Source organism: Martes martes (genome assembly GCF_963455335.1).
Source record: "Martes martes genome assembly, chromosome: 12".
Lineage (NCBI taxonomy): Eukaryota > Metazoa > Chordata > Mammalia > Carnivora > Mustelidae > Martes > Martes martes.
This window is the reverse complement of record NC_137900.1, coordinates 90,232,043-90,248,791: the sequence shown is the minus strand read 5'-3', so window position 1 is coordinate 90,248,791 and position 16,749 is coordinate 90,232,043. Positions and strand designations below refer to the sequence as shown.

General features: G+C 56.1%; 2 protein-coding genes across 17 annotated transcripts in view; one reads left to right on the top strand and one right to left on the bottom strand.

Annotated features, from left to right (window-relative positions):
- The window catches only part of FNBP1 (formin binding protein 1), a 135,159-nt gene extending 128,724 nt beyond the window's left edge, over window positions 1-6,435 (top strand). For 7 of the 13 annotated variants that reach the window (XM_080819819.1, XM_080819817.1, XM_080819827.1 and 4 more), the window contains 4 exons: window positions 1,933-2,065; window positions 2,804-2,925; window positions 3,217-3,353; window positions 4,905-6,435. In XM_080819819.1, coding sequence (XP_080675945.1) covers window positions 1,933-2,065; window positions 2,804-2,925; window positions 3,217-3,353; window positions 4,905-5,083 — 571 coding nt within the window. In that variant the 3' untranslated portion in view covers window positions 5,084-6,435. Of the gene's footprint in view, window positions 1-1,932; window positions 2,066-2,803; window positions 2,926-3,213; window positions 3,354-4,904 lie in introns of all 13 variants that reach the window. The other 6 variants (XM_080819818.1, XM_080819828.1, XM_080819820.1 and 3 more) reach the window with 1 other exon arrangement.
- An 8,034-nt stretch (window positions 6,436-14,469) lies between these two features.
- USP20 (ubiquitin specific peptidase 20) overlaps window positions 14,470-16,749 on the bottom strand; it is a 42,810-nt gene continuing 40,530 nt past the window's right edge. For 2 of the 4 annotated variants that reach the window (XM_080819207.1, XM_080819208.1), the window contains one exon: window positions 15,363-15,689. The gene's annotated coding sequence lies outside the window, so the exon portion shown is untranslated. Of the gene's footprint in view, window positions 14,607-15,362; window positions 16,686-16,749 lie in introns of those variants that run through there. The other 2 variants (XM_080819210.1, XM_080819209.1) reach the window with 2 other exon arrangements.

The following is a 16,749-nucleotide window of genomic DNA, read 5'->3' as shown; positions in this document are numbered from 1 at the left end:
GCAGATTGAACCCAAGAAAACAGAAGCAAGAAAAGAGAGTAAATTAATGACACAGAAAAACATACACACTCAACAAAAAGGATCAGCAAATCCAAAAGTTGGTTCCTTGAAAAAACGAATAAAGTTAAACATCTGGGGAGACCTATGAGGAGAGACAGGAGCTGGAGAATCGGAGGTAATGAATCTCGACAAGTCTTTGGAAACGTTTTGCCGAGAGATGGGGCAGTAGCTGGAGGTATAGCCATGAGGTCAAGAAAGGAATTTGGTGGGGCGCCTGGGTGGCTCAGTGGGTTAAAGCCTCTGCCTTCAGCTCAGGTCATGATCCCGGGGTCCTGGGATCGAGCCCCGCATCGGGCTCTCTGCTCAGCGGGGAGCCTGCTTCCTCCTCTCTCCGCCTGCCTCTCTGCCTACTTGTGATCTCTGTCAAATAAATAAATAAAAATTAAAAAAAGAAAGAAAGGAATTTGGTAAAGGCGGACATTACAGTTTGTTTGTTGTAAGAGCATTTATTCATCTCAGATATTTACTGAGCATCTGCTGTGTGCCACGTAGTGTCCTGCCCCTGGGGAGATGCCAAGTTAACAAAAGAGCTTGAGCCCGAAGAGCTTCCTTCCAGAGTTTCCATTGAAGTAGGAAGAGACCGAGGACAGGACGATGAACAGTAATAAGCATAATAACAAATGTATGGAGTTGGAAAGTGACTCACATGGGAAGGAAGGAAGGGGAGCAAAGTCAGGGGGCAGGGAGTGCAGGGGGAGGGAGGGCTGCAGGGGAGATGTGGCCTCAGGGGAAGCGGACGGACGGTGGGTACCCACAAAGGAGCAGCGGGCTGGGCGGGCTCAGATGCGAGGGGGCGGGCCCAGGCCTGGTGGGACTTGTGGAAATTCTCCTCCTTTTACTTCTGTAGTTTCAGTTAAACTATTTCCCATGACTCTAACTGGGTTTGCTTCGTTGGTCCTATGTTGTATAATAGGTCGAGGCTGCCTTTTACTGAAGCTCATTAAAGTTGGCCCCTTACCACCTGCAGAGTCATTTGCTCTAAACTTTTTTTTTTTTTTAAAGATTTAACCTACCCATTTGACAGAGAGAGATCACGAGTTGGCAGAGAGGCAGGCAGAGAGAGAGGAAGGGAAGCAGGCTCCCCGTCGAGCAGAGAGCCCAATGCGGGGGGGGGCTTGATCCCAGGACCCTGAGACCATGACTTGAGCCGAAGGCAGAGGCCTAACCCACTGAGCCACCCAGGCGCCCCCATTTGCTCTAAACTTTTAACATCTCGGAACCCTACTGAACCCTGCGGAAAGTCCCTCGGAGCCAGAATTCAAAATTAATAGAGCCCTTTGGTCCCAGAGATAGCCCCAGGCATGGCTGCCCCACTCCTGGAGGGATTATCTGCTCAGGCCGCTGCGGGGCGGCTGCCCTCCTGGCTTCAGGACAGGCGTGGGGCCTGGCGATGTGTCGCTTCGAGGCTCGGCTGCCCGCCTGTCATGGACACCAGCTGTGGGGTTGTTTTCTTAATAGTTAAAAGAGTGTGTCATAAAATTTCCTAAGCAGTTAACTGTGCTTCTCCACAAAGGGAACGCATGGTAGCCCGGAAGACCCAGAGTGCCAGCTGGAACTCTGCTTTCGTCGTTGGGGGTGAAGGGAGGGACGTGATTGATTTATGTTTCTCAATCTCGGAGGGCAGTGGGAGGTACCAGATACCATTCAGAAAAGGCAACCGAAATTTTAATATGGGTCTCTGGATCATACAGACCTCGGGAGCAGAATTCTTACGGAGTTTTAGGATGAAAGCAGGTCCCAATACTCCCTTCCAACCCACGCTGTGATGCCATCATCCCGTGCGTCCGTTCACGCGGCGTGCGAGGTGGTAGGAGGAGACACTTGGCGGATGACACTCACCTTGACTGTGTCCTGCTCCCTCTTTCTTTCCAGAGATGCCATCACAAAAATGAAAGATGTTTACCTAAAGAATCCTCAGATGGGAGACCCAGCCAGTTTGGATCACAAATTAACCGAAGTGAGCCAAAATATAGAAAAACTGCGACTAGAAGCCCAGAAATTTGAGGTATGAAAACGCTGTGCGTGAAGAGCCCTGCTGGAAGAAAAAGAAACCGAGGAAAGGCTGGGGGTCATGCTGTGTTCATGCCGTAGCACACACGAATTTTATCTTTTATCTTAATTTGATTTCCTGGAAACACATTTCTTTACCCTTTACTCCTCAAAACAAAAGGTGCACGTAGCTTTCACACTGAGTCTCTGGTCTTGTGGGACAGGAGCCTCTTCTCCAGCGGGAGCTCACGGTCGCAGAATTTTGGAGCCAGAAGGAGCCAGAAGCGACTTAACCTGATCTCACACAGCTGTTTTTAAAAGCCCAAGAGTAGCGGGGCACCTGCGTGGCTCAGTCGTTAAGCTCCCGATGCTTGATCTCAGCTCAGGTCTTGATCGCACGGTTGTGAGTTCAAGCTCTGCATTGAGCTCCACGCTGGGCATGGAGCCTACTAAAACAAACAAACAAACAAAAGCCCAAGATTGTAACACAGTCCCGCTCTCTTTCTGCCCATCGTGACAGCGGCCTAAGCCCGCTTGCTTCTACTTCTCCAACGTGAGATGCGCCGGGAGCCGTTGCGTGTGGGTACTTTGTACAGCTGCATGCAGAGACACAGGAGACACACACACACCCCCCACCGTGTGGCCCTTCTCGAATCTCAGCCTCAGGGACCATCGAGCTCCCCTGAATCTGGGGCCTTCAAGACTCCAGGGTCGGGCCCTCAGCTGAGCTGTCTCTGGTGGCTTTTGCTTGCAGGCCTGGCTGGCGGAGGTGGAGGGCAGGCTGCCGGCACGCAGCGAGCAGGCCCGCAGGCAGAGTGGAATGTTCGACGCCCAGAACCCGGCTACGGTCAACAGCTGCGCCCAGGACCGCGAGAGGTACAGTATCTGTGCCGCGCCTGCTGTGCGGTGGGGGCAGGTTTGCTCTGTGTCCGTGTTGCAATTCTGGAGTCTAGAAACGAGCGGAAGGCACTTGCTCGGTATACCAAGGAGCCCGCGATGCCTGACCTGCGTTTTCCCCACGGTGTGAGTCCCTCGGGCCGCGTGGGGTGACGATGGAGCACGCAGGGTGACCCGAGGTGGCCTTGGTGGCAGCGGTCGGGGGGCAGGGGGGCGAGCGCTTCGCTGGGCAGTCGCTATAGTTGCCGCGTGGTTTCCTCTCTTGAGCAGCCCGGATGGCAGTTACACGGAGGAGCAGAGTCAGGAGGGTGAGGGGAAGGTGCTGGCCACGGACTTTGACGACGAGTTTGATGAAGAGGAGCCCCTGCCCGCCATCGGGACCTGCAAAGCCCTGTACACGTTCGAAGGTGACCCGCGTCCGCCCGGTTCCCCGCTTGCGCACGCTGTCCCGTCTGCTGTGACTGGACCTTCTTCCAAAGCCTTCCAGATCTTTCTCTCTCTTTTTACCCTGTGTTCTGCTCACCGTCATCATCATCAGTATTTGGTTCAAGGCTGCATGTTTTGCCCGTTGGTCCACGCAATAGAACAGGGTTCATGAGACTTGCAGCAGATAGTGTGGAATACTGATGATTTTTTTTAAAAGATTTTATTTATTTATTTGACAGAGAGAGAGAGATCACAACTAGGTAGACAGGCGGAAAGAGTGGGGCGGGAAGCAGGCTGTCCACTGAGCCCGATGCAGGGCTCGATCCCAGAACCCTGAGACCATGACCCAAGCTGAAGGCAGAGGCTTAACCCACTGAGCCACCCAGGCGCCCCATGATGATTTCATCCATTCATCCAATATTTCCAGGAGATTCTGTCTTGTAAAGCCCCCAGAGGGATGGGATATGGGATGGGTTGGTGTGGCGTCCACCCCTGGGGAGTGAGGACAGACACACATTTGGGGAAGGTCCGCTGGTGGCACGTACCAGAGGTGGGGTACGGAGTGCTCGGCGCTCATGGGACAGGGCACTCACTTCCTTCAGAGAATTAATTCAGGGAACTCTCTAGGCCTCTGTGCATCGGAGGGAGGAAGGGGAGGGAAGCGTGGGCTCTTGGGGCTGGAGCTTAGACATCTGAGGTGGGACTAATAGAATCTGAGACTAGGAATGATGTCATGGGGGGGGAGTGGATAAGAGAGTCGTCTGGATTTTATCTGGCAACAGTTGAGGAGCTGTTGAAGACGTTCGAGCGGGGCGTTGGCACCGTTCGAGCTGCGCCTTCGTTCATGTCTTGTCACATGTGGGGGACCAGTGGGAGAACAGGGATGAAGGTTTGAAAGATTAGCCTAGAGTTGCCAGAACGATGTCCCTGGAGAAAAATACGAAGGAGGCGGTGGGAGAAGCAGGCTGAGCTCTGGTAGGTTTGGGAAGCTCTGGGACAGAGGGATCTTCTGGATCTTCTCACGACAGACCACCTGTGCGGTGGGGCAAGAAAGCTCCAGGTTCAAGGTCGCCATCTTAATCTCATTCTCACGCCTCCGCCCCACCCCCACGGCACCCCTGTAAGCAGCTCCCCGGCCGGTCTGCCCTTGAGAACGCTGTGTGAGCAGTGGGCGCTGTTCTGGGGCAGTAACCTCAGCAAGTGGTCTTGGGGACCCCGGTTAACGAGTGGGGACAATGTCTGAAAAGGTGTCATTAAAGCCATAAGCATACGCTCCCCGCAGGAGACGAAGAACAGACCAAAGATGTCCTCTGGGGGAGCACCTGGCTTCCCGGGAGAGAGAGGGGGCTCCCTGGAAGACTGGAGAAGGGTTGTTGGGGGGGTGGGTCTGGAAGCTTCTGCGTGGGAGGAGCCCCTGCAGGGTCCACGCGTCTGTCCCTCCCTCCCTGCCCCTCTTTCCTTGCTGAGCTCCCCGTTCGCGCTCCGCCTGGCTTCGGCGAGAAGCCTGACCCATTCTGACGTTGCTTCTCCAGGTCAGAACGAAGGGACCATCTCCGTGGTTGAAGGAGAAACGCTGTACGTGATCGAGGAAGACAAAGGCGACGGGTGGACCCGCATCCGGAGAAATGAAGACGAAGAGGGTTATGTCCCCACTTCGTACGTCGAAGTCTATTTGGACAAAAATGCCAAAGGTGCTAAGACTTATATTTAATACAACTTTAAAAAAAAAAAACTGTAAAAAAAAAAAATTGGAGTTGTCTGTCCCCACAACTATGACTGTTCCGGGCGGTTCTTCCAAAGCCTGGCTGAAGGACCCCGGAGTGCGTGCTCTCCCATGGCCACGTGGTGGGCTGGTGGGCGCTCACGACACCCAGATTTCCTTGGCCGGTTTTGACCATAATCACGTTTCACTTGCTCGTGGAATAGGACGAGGAAAGCTGCCAACTGCCCATTTACAATTTTGTCATTTGAACTCAGATAAACCGTTCTTCCTCTGGTAGTATCTGTAGGTGTCCAAAAAAAAAAAGAGTTGCCTTCTAGCTTCTAATTGCTATTTCTGAATTTAAAAAGTTCACACACATCAGCGGGGTGGGTAAGACTTCCGTTCTGTTTCTCTCTCGCAATTGCCGTGAACACAACCCCCTTAGGATGTTACGTTTTGTAACTTCATACCTTGAACCACGCTCGTTTGTTTGATCTTACAATCATTTGCTTTGGAGGAAGTCATCAATAAAACCTCCCCCTCCTCGAGGAAAGAATAAGACGAGTCCTATCTTGGTACTAAACGTGTGTATTTTTCCTTCAACGTGTTTAAGATCATTGGTAGATCGTCGTGTTTTCCTCTCCCGCCTGCATGATCCCAGACAACCAACTGAAAACTGGAAAAGCTTGGTTATCGGTTAACCAGCAGACTTTTACACGAGGCCCTGAGCTCCCCGCTGCCCTTGACACAGACGATCAGATGCCCTAGTGCTGTTTCAGTAACTGACCAAAACAACCCAGCGTGCTTCTGCCGGAGCTTTTGTGGCCGGAGGAGTGGTCTTCAGCTCACAGGTCCCCAGGTGGGGCTGTAAGGAGCAGCAGCTGCTTCTACACACAGACCCCCCCCCCCAGCTCATTGCTTTCGCAGACGTGTTTTGGGTTGGTTGGTTTGCTTTTTTTAAATCCTTTGCACCTTTAAGACCCAAAGTATGAATTTACTGAAAAATCGTTTTAGAATTGCTAGCTCGTTTTATAGAATGAACCATAACCAGACTAAAGTATTTCACCGTCTTAAAAGGGATCTGGGTCGTGCATTTTTTTAAATTGGCAGCATAGGCAGTGAAATCGATCCCAGGCGTACCCCGCCCCAGCTGTGTGCCCATTTCGAGAAATCTACCGTGCGGTCCCGGAGAACCAGCTATGAAGGGCTCACGATCGAGGGGTCAGGTTCTGATTTTCTTTTTATTTGGCTTTGAGAATTACTTATTCATGTCCTTCCTACTTTTAAATAGGAAATCAGCTCCTTGCTTTTACACTGTGAGCTCCTTTTATAAGCGCAAATCGATTTAAAGTTGATTCTACAAAAAAAAAAAAAAGCTGATTTTAAAAACAACAGCAGGGGGTCCCACTGTTACACGTTCTTGTGGATTCTGTCAGAAAGTTCTCCTCATTTCCCCAGGACCACCAGAATGGAACCTCGTGAACGTTAATGACAGCCTGATTTTTAATACACGGTCTGTTGTTAACTAATGATTGGTTGCCAGGAAGTTGCAAAGACCGTACAGAGCCGTCCCGTGTACCCTTCAGCAGGTGACCCCCCAGTGGTGGCTTCTGATGGAATTGTAGTACAAAGGCCCAAAGCAGGAAACGGACATTGGTCAACGCGCTTTTTTAAAATATCATTTTGTGATTCTGGTTTCTTTTGCCTTGTTCTGCCTTCGCTGACGTAATATCGATAAAGCCATTCGCCCTGGACCCCAGACCTCTCAGGAAAATCATTTCTGTTCCCCTTTGCGAATCTTTGCCACAAGTAACTCGGCTGACCCTGAGGCCGCGGGGTTCCTCTTCTTCACGGGCTGGGGGAGGTCACAGCACTGGGCATGGACCCAGGCGAACAGGGGACCTCAGCTATTAAAACCAGAGCTTTCTGTCTGGTGATGGGACCCATTGCCAGCCTGTGAACTGCTACAGGAAGTGAACCAAACACTGACAAAGTCTTAAAATGGCCAAGAGGATGAGAGCCTTTGGAAGCCTCCCTTGGAAAGTATGGCATTCCATGACGTTGTTGTGGGTTTATTTATTTCGGTGTTTTTTTTTTTCTTAACAGTTGTGCAAATTTGATTCAGAAAACAGCTCAGTTGGTTTGTGGGGCCGGGGGGGTGGGTGGGGGCGCGTGTCAGTTTTGGGCACATAATTGAATGCTTGTGATGTTAAGTTGTGTGCCCCAGGCCCTTAGCACAGGCAGCTGCGGACGAGGGAGGGAACAGTGCCTCGGTGCCAGCCGGTCAGCACACCAAGTATTAGGAGAAATCCCGAAACCACTCCCAAAGAATCAGAATTCCCATTTCTGCCCAGAATATACTTTGGTATTTTTCTACCCCCTCCCACCACCCCTGGTTATCTGCTAAAATGAAAGAAGTCAAGTCTCGGCTTGTGGGTAGAGTTTTACTCCTTTTATTTTAGAGACACATTTCGAGGTTACTTGTGTATGCATAGAAGCCCGTCTTCCCCATGGGTTTCTAAACTTGCAGGCACCCCCAAGAACACTGCCTCCGGCCAGACCCCTCCCAGCCCGAGGGGCTGCTGCTTCCTCATGCCCAGAACTCAAAGCAGCTGTTTTTGTGCCGTGCACTTGTGTGTGTGAGTGTGTGTGTGTGTGTGTGTTGTCTATGATGTGACTATTTAATAATTGCCAAAATATTCAGACTAGAGGAACGTCCAGTGGTCAGTTGGATCATGACTCTCTTCTTTCATGGTTCAGTTTGGTTTTTTAAATTGCTTTCTGTTAAGTATATCCGAAATCCCCCCGCCCGCCCGCCCCCATATATTTGTATATACTGCCGTTTAAAAACTAAAAGGATGACTTGAATTCCTTGTTTTAATGTTTGACTCTCTTGTTTGTTTGTTTTATTGGTGATTCTGCTGCCTAATGACCGTTTTTGTTTTGTAACCGCTGGGGAGGCCGGAAGGACTAGGCCCCCCCGCCGGCTGCTCAGCCTTGACTTTATTGTAGACACTTGTGTTCTGAGTAAGTTTTGCTCCAACACGGCCAACATGATTGTCTCTCTCTCTTCTCACCCTGAAAGAAACGAATCTGTCTGGCTCCTCCTGGTTGTACCCTCGTATCTGCCTCTCTAATAAACGTATTTTTCTCAGTGTTGTGTATTTTAAATGATTTTTCACCTTTTCCGAGAAAATGATTCTGTGTAATCCGGGCATTTAACTCTGTTGTCTTCAGTCATGGGGACCTTTTCCGGCCAAATGCTTTTTTAAAATTCTGCCCTTCCCCCCACCCTTTTAAATGATGACACCTGCTCTGTCTCTCGCCCTGTGTGCACCTGAGGGCTTTGCGAGTCTCTGTCTCCTTCCTCTCCGGCCCCCTCCCCCGCCCCCTCCGGATGAAGAACTTTCACTGTTGATTGCTGAGTGACAGGTTTTGCCTTTTCACCAAGATTTTACTGTTTTTTTTGGTAAAGCGCCGACAGTGTCGGTCCGGGGGGGTAGAATCGGGCCTCGAAATTCCTTGCATCCGCCTGGAAAGCGGGTTGCATTTCTTTCCTCCGAAACTCAGCGGACCCAGAAAGAGGGGTCGGGGGGTGGATGGGCGCGGGTCTGCCGCGGGGGCCTCTCTTCTCCCTGAAGGGAAGGCTGGCCCCCTGAGGCGACCAGAGACCGTGAAAGTTCCTTATCTCCGACGTGCCCCGTGGTAACACCCCACGCTCTAGAGCTGTCCCCCTCCCGGGTGGTGCAGACCAGATGCCCGCCCCGGGCCGCCAGCCTCCCTCTAAACACTCTTTCTCTTTCTGTCTTTTTGTGTTGTAGATCCCTAGAGGCGGTTGCAGGAGCCAGAGCCTCGGTGAGCCTTCCCCGGAGAAACCCTTCGGTCTGCTTGTCTCCACAGGCCTGGGCACCCGCGCACGCGTAGACGGCTCCCGGGCTGGGCCAGCCCGCGGCCCCTTCTGTCGTCGCGGCCTGAAGCCACATCCTCTCCCCCCCTGCCTTTTCCTTTCTTGACCCCTGACAGCTTGCTTCTCGTGGCCCGTCTCCCCCCATGGCCCCATCCGGCCACCTCTCCGGGGGCAGGTCTGTCCCCGTCCCCGTCCCCAACCCCCCCACCCCACATGGGGCCACGGAAGGCAGCTAGACACGTGCTCCCTCCTTCCCGGGCCCCTGCCTTGGCCCTCAGTCTTCCTGGCGCATCCTGGCCCGTCCATGGTTCACACTGTGCCTTTCGTGAAAACTTCGCCACCGGTGTCCCCCCGGGGAGACTAACAGAATCTGGGCAAGGAGGGTCAGGTGCGCCCCGGGCAGACTGAGCGCCCGAATGTCACAGGTGGGTTCCTGGGTCCCGAGTCCCTTCGGTGGTCCTTTTCTGGCTAGGGGTCCTCGCCTCATACTAACCATCAGCCCTGGCAACATTCCCTGGCCTGAGAGTGTCCGTGGGGGACACACAGGCACGCAGCCCCCTCTATGGCGTGCACACTTACACACACACACACACACACACGTTTTGATTTGGGGCCTGTGCTCCGTGGCCTGGAAAGGTCTACACTGGAAGTCAAATTCCATCTCTCGAGGGCCGCACGCAGAGGCTTGTGTCCACCTGCCATGGAGTGAGGGCAGGTCCCAGCCCACCTTCTCCCTGCCATCGCCCTGGGAACGGGGGGCCGCCGGGCGAGGCACTTGGCGGAGCCAGAGGCTCACCTGGGCGCTAGCTCGTTGCAAAGTGAGAAATCCCGAGAGTCCCATCGTAGGATTCTAGCACTTTCCGCACCAAAGACCCCGTGCTGCTGGCGGTCCTTCAGGTGACCCTGCGGCTTCTCCGTGTTCTCACGTACTCCGAGGGCCACGGACACTGGATTGAGTTGGCTTTTTGAGCGAAGTTCCCCTCCTCTTATGGATCCTTGAGGAAAACGTGAAGCCACGTAGCCCGTGGCCAGGCGTGCTCTAGGGCAGCGTAGCTTCCCGTCTCTGGTGCCGACACGGTCGGTCAGGAGAAGTCACTGGCTGCGAGTTTCTGTGAATGAGAACCATCCGAAGCCCGAGAAGGAAATCGGGCCTCTGTCTTCTCTCGTGTGCCTGTTGATACCTGGGTGGTCGCCTCAAACATCCTTAATTCTCCTCGACATTTATGAATCTAAGACAAGGATGTCTTAGGGGAGCCGAAGGGACAGGGGCAGAAAGGACAGGTGCTAAGGGATGGGCCTGTGTTCAGCGGCCACAAAAGGGTTCCTCTCAGCAAACCAGGGTTGACCACGACTGCACACCTGCTTCCGAGAGCAGCTCGGTGACGAGAAGAAACCTCCAGCAGGCAGATGCCTGGGGTAAGCAGGTGACGAGGAAGTGGCTTTGGGTTTAAAGGCGAGCGAGCGAGCGAGCAAGAGCCACCCCCTCTTCTGTCTTTCTGTCTGTCTCTCTGTCTCGCCCTGAAGGGGGTAAACCCTTCAGCGGAAGACCAGCCGCCCACCTGCCCGAGCGGCTCGGGGCTGCTGTGTCCGCAGCGGGCCTCCCCTCCCCACGGCGGCTGCCCACCTCTCCTGCAGCGAGGTCTAGCGCCTCGTGAGAGGGCTGCTTGGCAGACGCCCGTGTCCCTGCAAACCTGCAGGTGTGTGGTCAGGATGGGCCGGCCCAGCGGCTCCACAAAGGGCTTCTCCGCCAGCCGGGGGTGGGGAGGGGGGCGGGCAGGGAGTAGGTATCTCCACGAACTCCCGAATCTCCCCAGGCCAAGCGGACCGCTCTCCACTCCGCAAGGATGCTAAATGGTTTTTTAAATCGATTTTCAGGCCTCGGGAATGCATGTGCATTGCATCTTTCATACTCTGGGGTCAGGATAGATTAATTTCTCGCAGCGTAGGGAAAATGGTATAAGCTACAGTGATTTGTTCTTTTAGTGTCTGCTAAGCCCAGTATAGACTATGCTCGTATCTTGGAAGCCCTGCGCCTTTTTGTTTTGTTTTGTTTTTCCTTCTGTACCGCCTGCGTCCAACAAGGAACGGGTCACAGGTGCTTCTCCGTGTTCGCCTTGGCGCTCTCCTTCCGGCAGGTCCGTGCGGCCGTGTGGGAGGGGGAGCGCTGCAAACCCGAGCTCGTTCAAGGAGAGGAGTTGTTAGAGGGTAGTTGAGGTGTCTTCTCTGCTCTGGGGATCCTCCTCGGAAATTTGTCTAGAGGACTGTGGGCCAGTTCCCGTCGAGTAGGGGAGCTTTCCCGTCTGCTTCTCGGGGGATCCCCCTCCCACCCACCTTGGCCTGTCACTTCTCCCCAACGCTAGGATAGTGTTACTGTAAGAATGACGAAGTTTTAAGACACCTGCCCTGAACGTGACCTAAAAACAACGTGAAAGGGAGGAACTTGTCATTTACCCTGTTTTTCCTTTGCAAGATGAAAAGGCATGGAAAGCCGTCCCGGGATTTTCCTTTGGGTCTTCCGCGCGCTCCCCTCCGAAGCTCCCAGGCTGTGAGGCTCAGGCCAGATAAGCCGTAGCTTATCTCGAGGGCAGTAGCCCAGGACCCCCGCTTAGGTGTCCTGGTGACATTTGTAATTACAGGAGAGAGTTCACTGAACGTGGAAAAGTGACACGGATGCTGAGTATTTTTCCAGAAATCTTAGTTTCATACTTCCTCATGCCTCTGCCTCCCTGCGCTTGTGCCGTCAAAACACTTCTTTAAAAGAGCGATCCAAAATTCTATTTTAACCTGATGTTGAGCACCTTTAAACGTTCTGGTTTATTTGTGTGTGTGGCACTAATTTTAAACTCCGGAGGCATTTCAGTGTTGTAACGGCCCCTGCCATTGTGAAGGTTCTGGAGTTGCCCGTTTGTCTCTGGAGATGGAATTAAACCAAATAAAGTGCTTCCATTGGAAGGCTTATGTTGACCTTGTAACTATATGTTAATCCTCTAAACGTTAAATAAAAGTATAACCTCTGTTATGTGGTCCCGGGACTGTTTGTGGCATGAAGAGGGGACCCCGGGCCTGGAAGCAGGCGGCGCCCCGGACTGGGCCCGTGTGCACCTCACTGATTTACCGCGTGAACCCGGGATGAGTCCCATAGCCATCCACTCCGGCCGGGCTTGCGACCTCCTAGTTGTACCCACCGCCCCGCCTGCCGGAGGACAAGCTGCCTGGGACCCTGTGATGTGGAATTCGGGTCGGGTCGGCTACGCACAGGGATTGGGGCGGGGCGCCTTAGGAGCAGCAAATGCGTTTTCCGTGCACCTTCGGCTGGCGGCGCCTCTAGGTCTTCGGGGCTCCCATTGTGGGCGGTGGGGGTGCCGGGACCACGGGGCACATTTGCATTCTGTGGGCAGTCCGCTGTGACCAGTGCTGGAGCCCACCCTCTCGCGAGCCTGGCAGCAGTAACCAGGAGCTCCTGCGACACTGAAGCGGGGAGGACAGCCGGCCCTGCCCCTTGCGGATGTGCACAGCGGGAGGCCCCGATTCCCGCGGGAGGCGGGCACGGAGAATCCCACCCCAGGCTTTGCGGGGAAGGTACAGCGATTTGTGCCCACACCTCTTTAGGTCCTAAGGCCCCTCAGAGCCGTTTTAGAACAGTCGGGAAGGAGTGAGGCCGCTGCAGAGGTGCCAAAAGGCGGGAGGCCACCAAGAGGCCGGGCTTCACCTTGGCCCTAGCCTCCCCCCAGAAACGGATGTGGGTGGCCTTCAAAAAAGCAGGGGCTCCGGACTCCGAGGGCAGCAGCGCTGCAGGGGCCTGGCCGGCTCCGCAGCCTGCCCGGGGGGCAGGGCCAGGCCTCCGGGGCCTCCCCTGGCCTCACGGAGCCGGCCGCACCCAGGCCGAGCAGCGCGGCCGCACAGGCGGTGGCGACCCCTAGCGGGAGAGGGGCCAGCACGCGAGGGGAAGGACGCCCCAAGGCAGGACCCGGTGTCCCAGAACACAAGGTGTGCGTGGTGGGTGTTCAGGGGCCCCTCTTTTAGTTAAAGGAGAAGAGATCTCTGGAGTTGCCGGCCCCGCAGGACAGCCGGGAGATCCAAGTCTGAATCTCTGCAGCCAAAGTGAGGCGCTGGGGGCCTGCGGGAGGGGGGCGCTGGGAGGGAGGGGTTGGCCAGCCGGCCAGCCTAGCCCCACCGCTAACGTGCCCCTGTCCTGGGTGGTGAGGAACCCCCGTCCCTGGCTGGAGGAGGCCTCCTCTTCCCTCCCTGGCCTCTGCTGTTCTGTTCTGAGAAGGCGAGGCAATAAGCCTGTGGCCAGCACCGTCTCAGACCCGGGACGGAAGTGCAAACCTGGCACTCAGCAGCCACTTTGTGAACATCCGGAGCTGGTTCCCGGAGGTGCCTCCGTGGGGCCCTGCTTTAAACACTACCTGTCCAGATGGTCCAGTGAGGGACCCGTACTGAAATGACCTCCCGTCCGCTGGGGGCATTGCTGGGCCTCGCAAGGTGGAGCAAAATCTGAGAAAGGCCCCGGTGTGCCCTTGTCCTCAGAGCTAAGGGGCCAAAAGCTGTGAGAGGAAAAGTGGGGATCTCCTCATTCGCAGCTGCTGGGCCCCAGAAGGAGGCGGGGATCGGGCGGTGGGAAGGATCCCAGGCAGCATGCTGCCCCTCGGTGTGCCCATCCTCCACCACACCAGGCCGAGCCCTGTCCCCGCTCCCGGCTCCCCAGACCCCACCTGGGCCAGGCCGCTCGCTGGTCTCAGATCCAAGGAAGGGCTGGAGACGGCGTCCTAACACGTCCCTGGGCCAGCTCTCCAGAACAGTGTCCTACACCGTGCGTGGACTGCCCTCTTCACAGCTTCTCCTGAGGGCGTTAATCTCTTCCTTGGCGGCAACCAAGGCTCCTCTCCGCTGCAGGGCAAAGAGCCAGAGGGAGGTGTGATCCTCAAACCCCACTTGCTTCCCCCAAGGCTCTGGGAGGCTCCAAACGAGGCAGTGCTAGACTGGCAGGATCATTTGTGTCTTGCACCGAACTCCAGCGAGAACAAAGGTAGGAAGCCATACTCCGGGGCGGGGGGAGGGCTGCACCTTGCAAATGCATTTTCTGATGCGGGTTTGTAAGCAGAAGCGTGTGCCCAGGCAGCAGCTGGGAGCGCGTGGGGCCCCCCCTCCCCGTCTGCAGGGGGAGGCAGACTCTGGCTCCTCTAAACGGGGCTGCTGGAGTGAGGCCCGGACCCCATCGGGGGTGGGGGGACGCCTGCGGAGGGAAGACGGGAGGTGGCCTCCCCTACTGCCCGCTGCTTCGCGGCCCCACTCAGGCTGGGAAGTGAACACCCACGGTCTCCTGTTTTGTCCGCCGATTCCGGCCTCTGAGTTTGGCGGAGCCCCTTAAAGCCTGGTGTATCAAGGGAAAATAGGAAGGAAAGATTTTGAGGTCAACTGGTACCTCCCTCTTTCTCCCCAACCTTCCTGCAGTACAAGAAGCGAGTGTCTCCAAACCTCCAAAATCAGCCAGTGCTCCGGACGGAACTTCTTCTTTCTCATCTTCCACGGAAGACAAGAAAGGCCAACCACAAAATCCGTACCACGGAACTCCGTGTGTACGACGTCCCAATGTGAGCAAAGCTGCGCGCAGACGCGGGAAAGCTAGAAAGAAAAGTGAGGGATGAAGGACAGGCCGGGAGCTACTTCTGGGGCGGGGCGAGGTGGCCGCTGTGCTCGGGAGGGAGCCACAGGGGTTCGAGGGGCCCTGGGATGGTCACAGCAGGGGGAACCGTTCCTGAAGCCGAGCACCGTCAGCTGCACGCTCGCGTCTGATGGGATTTCACAAGCATGTGTTTCAAATAACACACAAAAATCTCCCATTCGTCTCTCCCCACCAAACCCCAAGGAGTGTAAACAAAAACCAACCAAAACCACAGGGAAAATAAAACACTAGCATCACGAAACGCCGGGAGCTCCCCAGGTAGGACCCCAGCAGCCACGATGCCGTGATTCAAGGAGCCAATCAATGTCCACTGTCCGCTGAGGAGGGAAGGGCTCCTCCAGCCATGGAACCCTTGCCCGGCCTGGGGAGGGTGACCCCAGCCCAGAGGGGTTATCCTGAGTGGCCAAGTGTGGGACCAGCCCATGGGATGTGCTGGCCTTACCCCCCACCCCACATCTGGCCCCACTTCTCTGAGGCCAGGGCTGGTTCCAGGAAGAGGAGGCACACATGCGTTCTCGGCCTCTCTTCCTTGTCCGCCTGCGAAGCCTCCAGGGGCTGGCTGGTTTCGGAGCCCTGCCAAGTGCCCTCCTGTGTGCGGTGGTGTGGACCGCTCATCTTCCCACCCCACCCCACCCCCGGCGCAGGCCCCCCACTGACAGAGTGACCTGCCGCGGGTACAGACGACAGCCGGGGCTGCAGGGAACGCATATGTATTTATTAGGACATTCTGAACACCAACGAGGCCGTGCAGACGGCGGGGACAAGTTTACGACCTGGCGCAGACTCTCTGTCCCCAGCAGGGCGATGACTGTGGCCACCCAGCCCCGCCGCGGGGGTTGCCCGCTGGCCGCAGCAGGAACTTTCAAGACTGTAGCAAACGTCAGGGGGTTCCAGAGCGGCTTGTTCTCCGATTGCGAGCTGCCTCGGCGGGGAGGACCCGGGTAGAAGAGCTGCAGAGGGAGCTACCGGCGCGCCAGCTTCCGGGGCGCTGCCGGAATTCCAGCCGCATCTGCTTCTAGAGACTGAAGGCCACGGCGTGTGGGGGCCCAGGTCCCTAGGCCCCTTCCCCACCCCCCCCTTCCCTCCGGTCCCGACGAGGTGGGCATCTCGCCCCGGCTGCTTCGTCCAGGGGTGTGGGTGTCCCCAGAGGCAAGCCCAGGCCCCCTGTGCTCGTCCTAGCACCCCAGCGTGGCCCGTTTCAGCATCCAGAATGGGCTTCCACGGCCGATGTGAGAGCTCCCCTGGCGCCACAGCTCCCCGGGCTCCCCGTGACAGTGTGGCGAGAAACAGGGAGCCCCCCCCCCAGGGAAGCCACGTTCACAGCAAAGGACAGTGACGCAGGGTACTTCTCTCTCGTGATCTGGTTCCCTGCTGGGGACGGGCGACAGCCAGTCCAGGGGGCCAGCTCGGCAGCACGGGGAGCCAGGGATCAGCTGCCTCCAGAAACAATCTCGCCCGGCAGATCCAACCCCCACCCTGGGTCCCCATCGCAACAGAGTCCAGAATCGTCAGTCTGCAGGAGAAATGCTCAGAGCAGCCCAGGGTTCCGGAGCCTTTCTGACACCGGGGGATCAGGCCGAAGTGGGGCCCAGCGAGGAACTGGCTCCGCCCCCCCCCCCCCCCACTGCTCCAGCTCGGCCCTCTGTGCCCCGGCTCCCCGCTGTGCGTGCTGGGTGCTGCGCAGCACCTAGAGCTCCTCCCGCCCTGTGGTCCCTCGGTCACAGCCCCTGACTTGGAGCTCCAGGGACCCAAGCTGGGACTGAACGAGCGAGAGGGCGGGTGGGGGACACAACGGCCGTGACAAGTGGACACAAAGACCCAAGTTAAGGAACGTCGTAGAGCCCTGGTTGTTTGAAGAGCCCGTAGCAGGTGTATTTCCTGATCGTGACATCACTCACTGGGACCCAGATAACTTGCTGCCTCTGGGCAGAAAACTTTCTGCCTGGGTCTCCCCAGCCGCCGGCCTCTCTTCGGGGCACACACACGCCTTCCACAGGGAGGAGGGCCAAGGCGGGGGCCTGTGGGGACACTTAGGTCACTCGACCCAGGGGGGCTCACGAGAGGGTTTTTCCAAACAGTGCG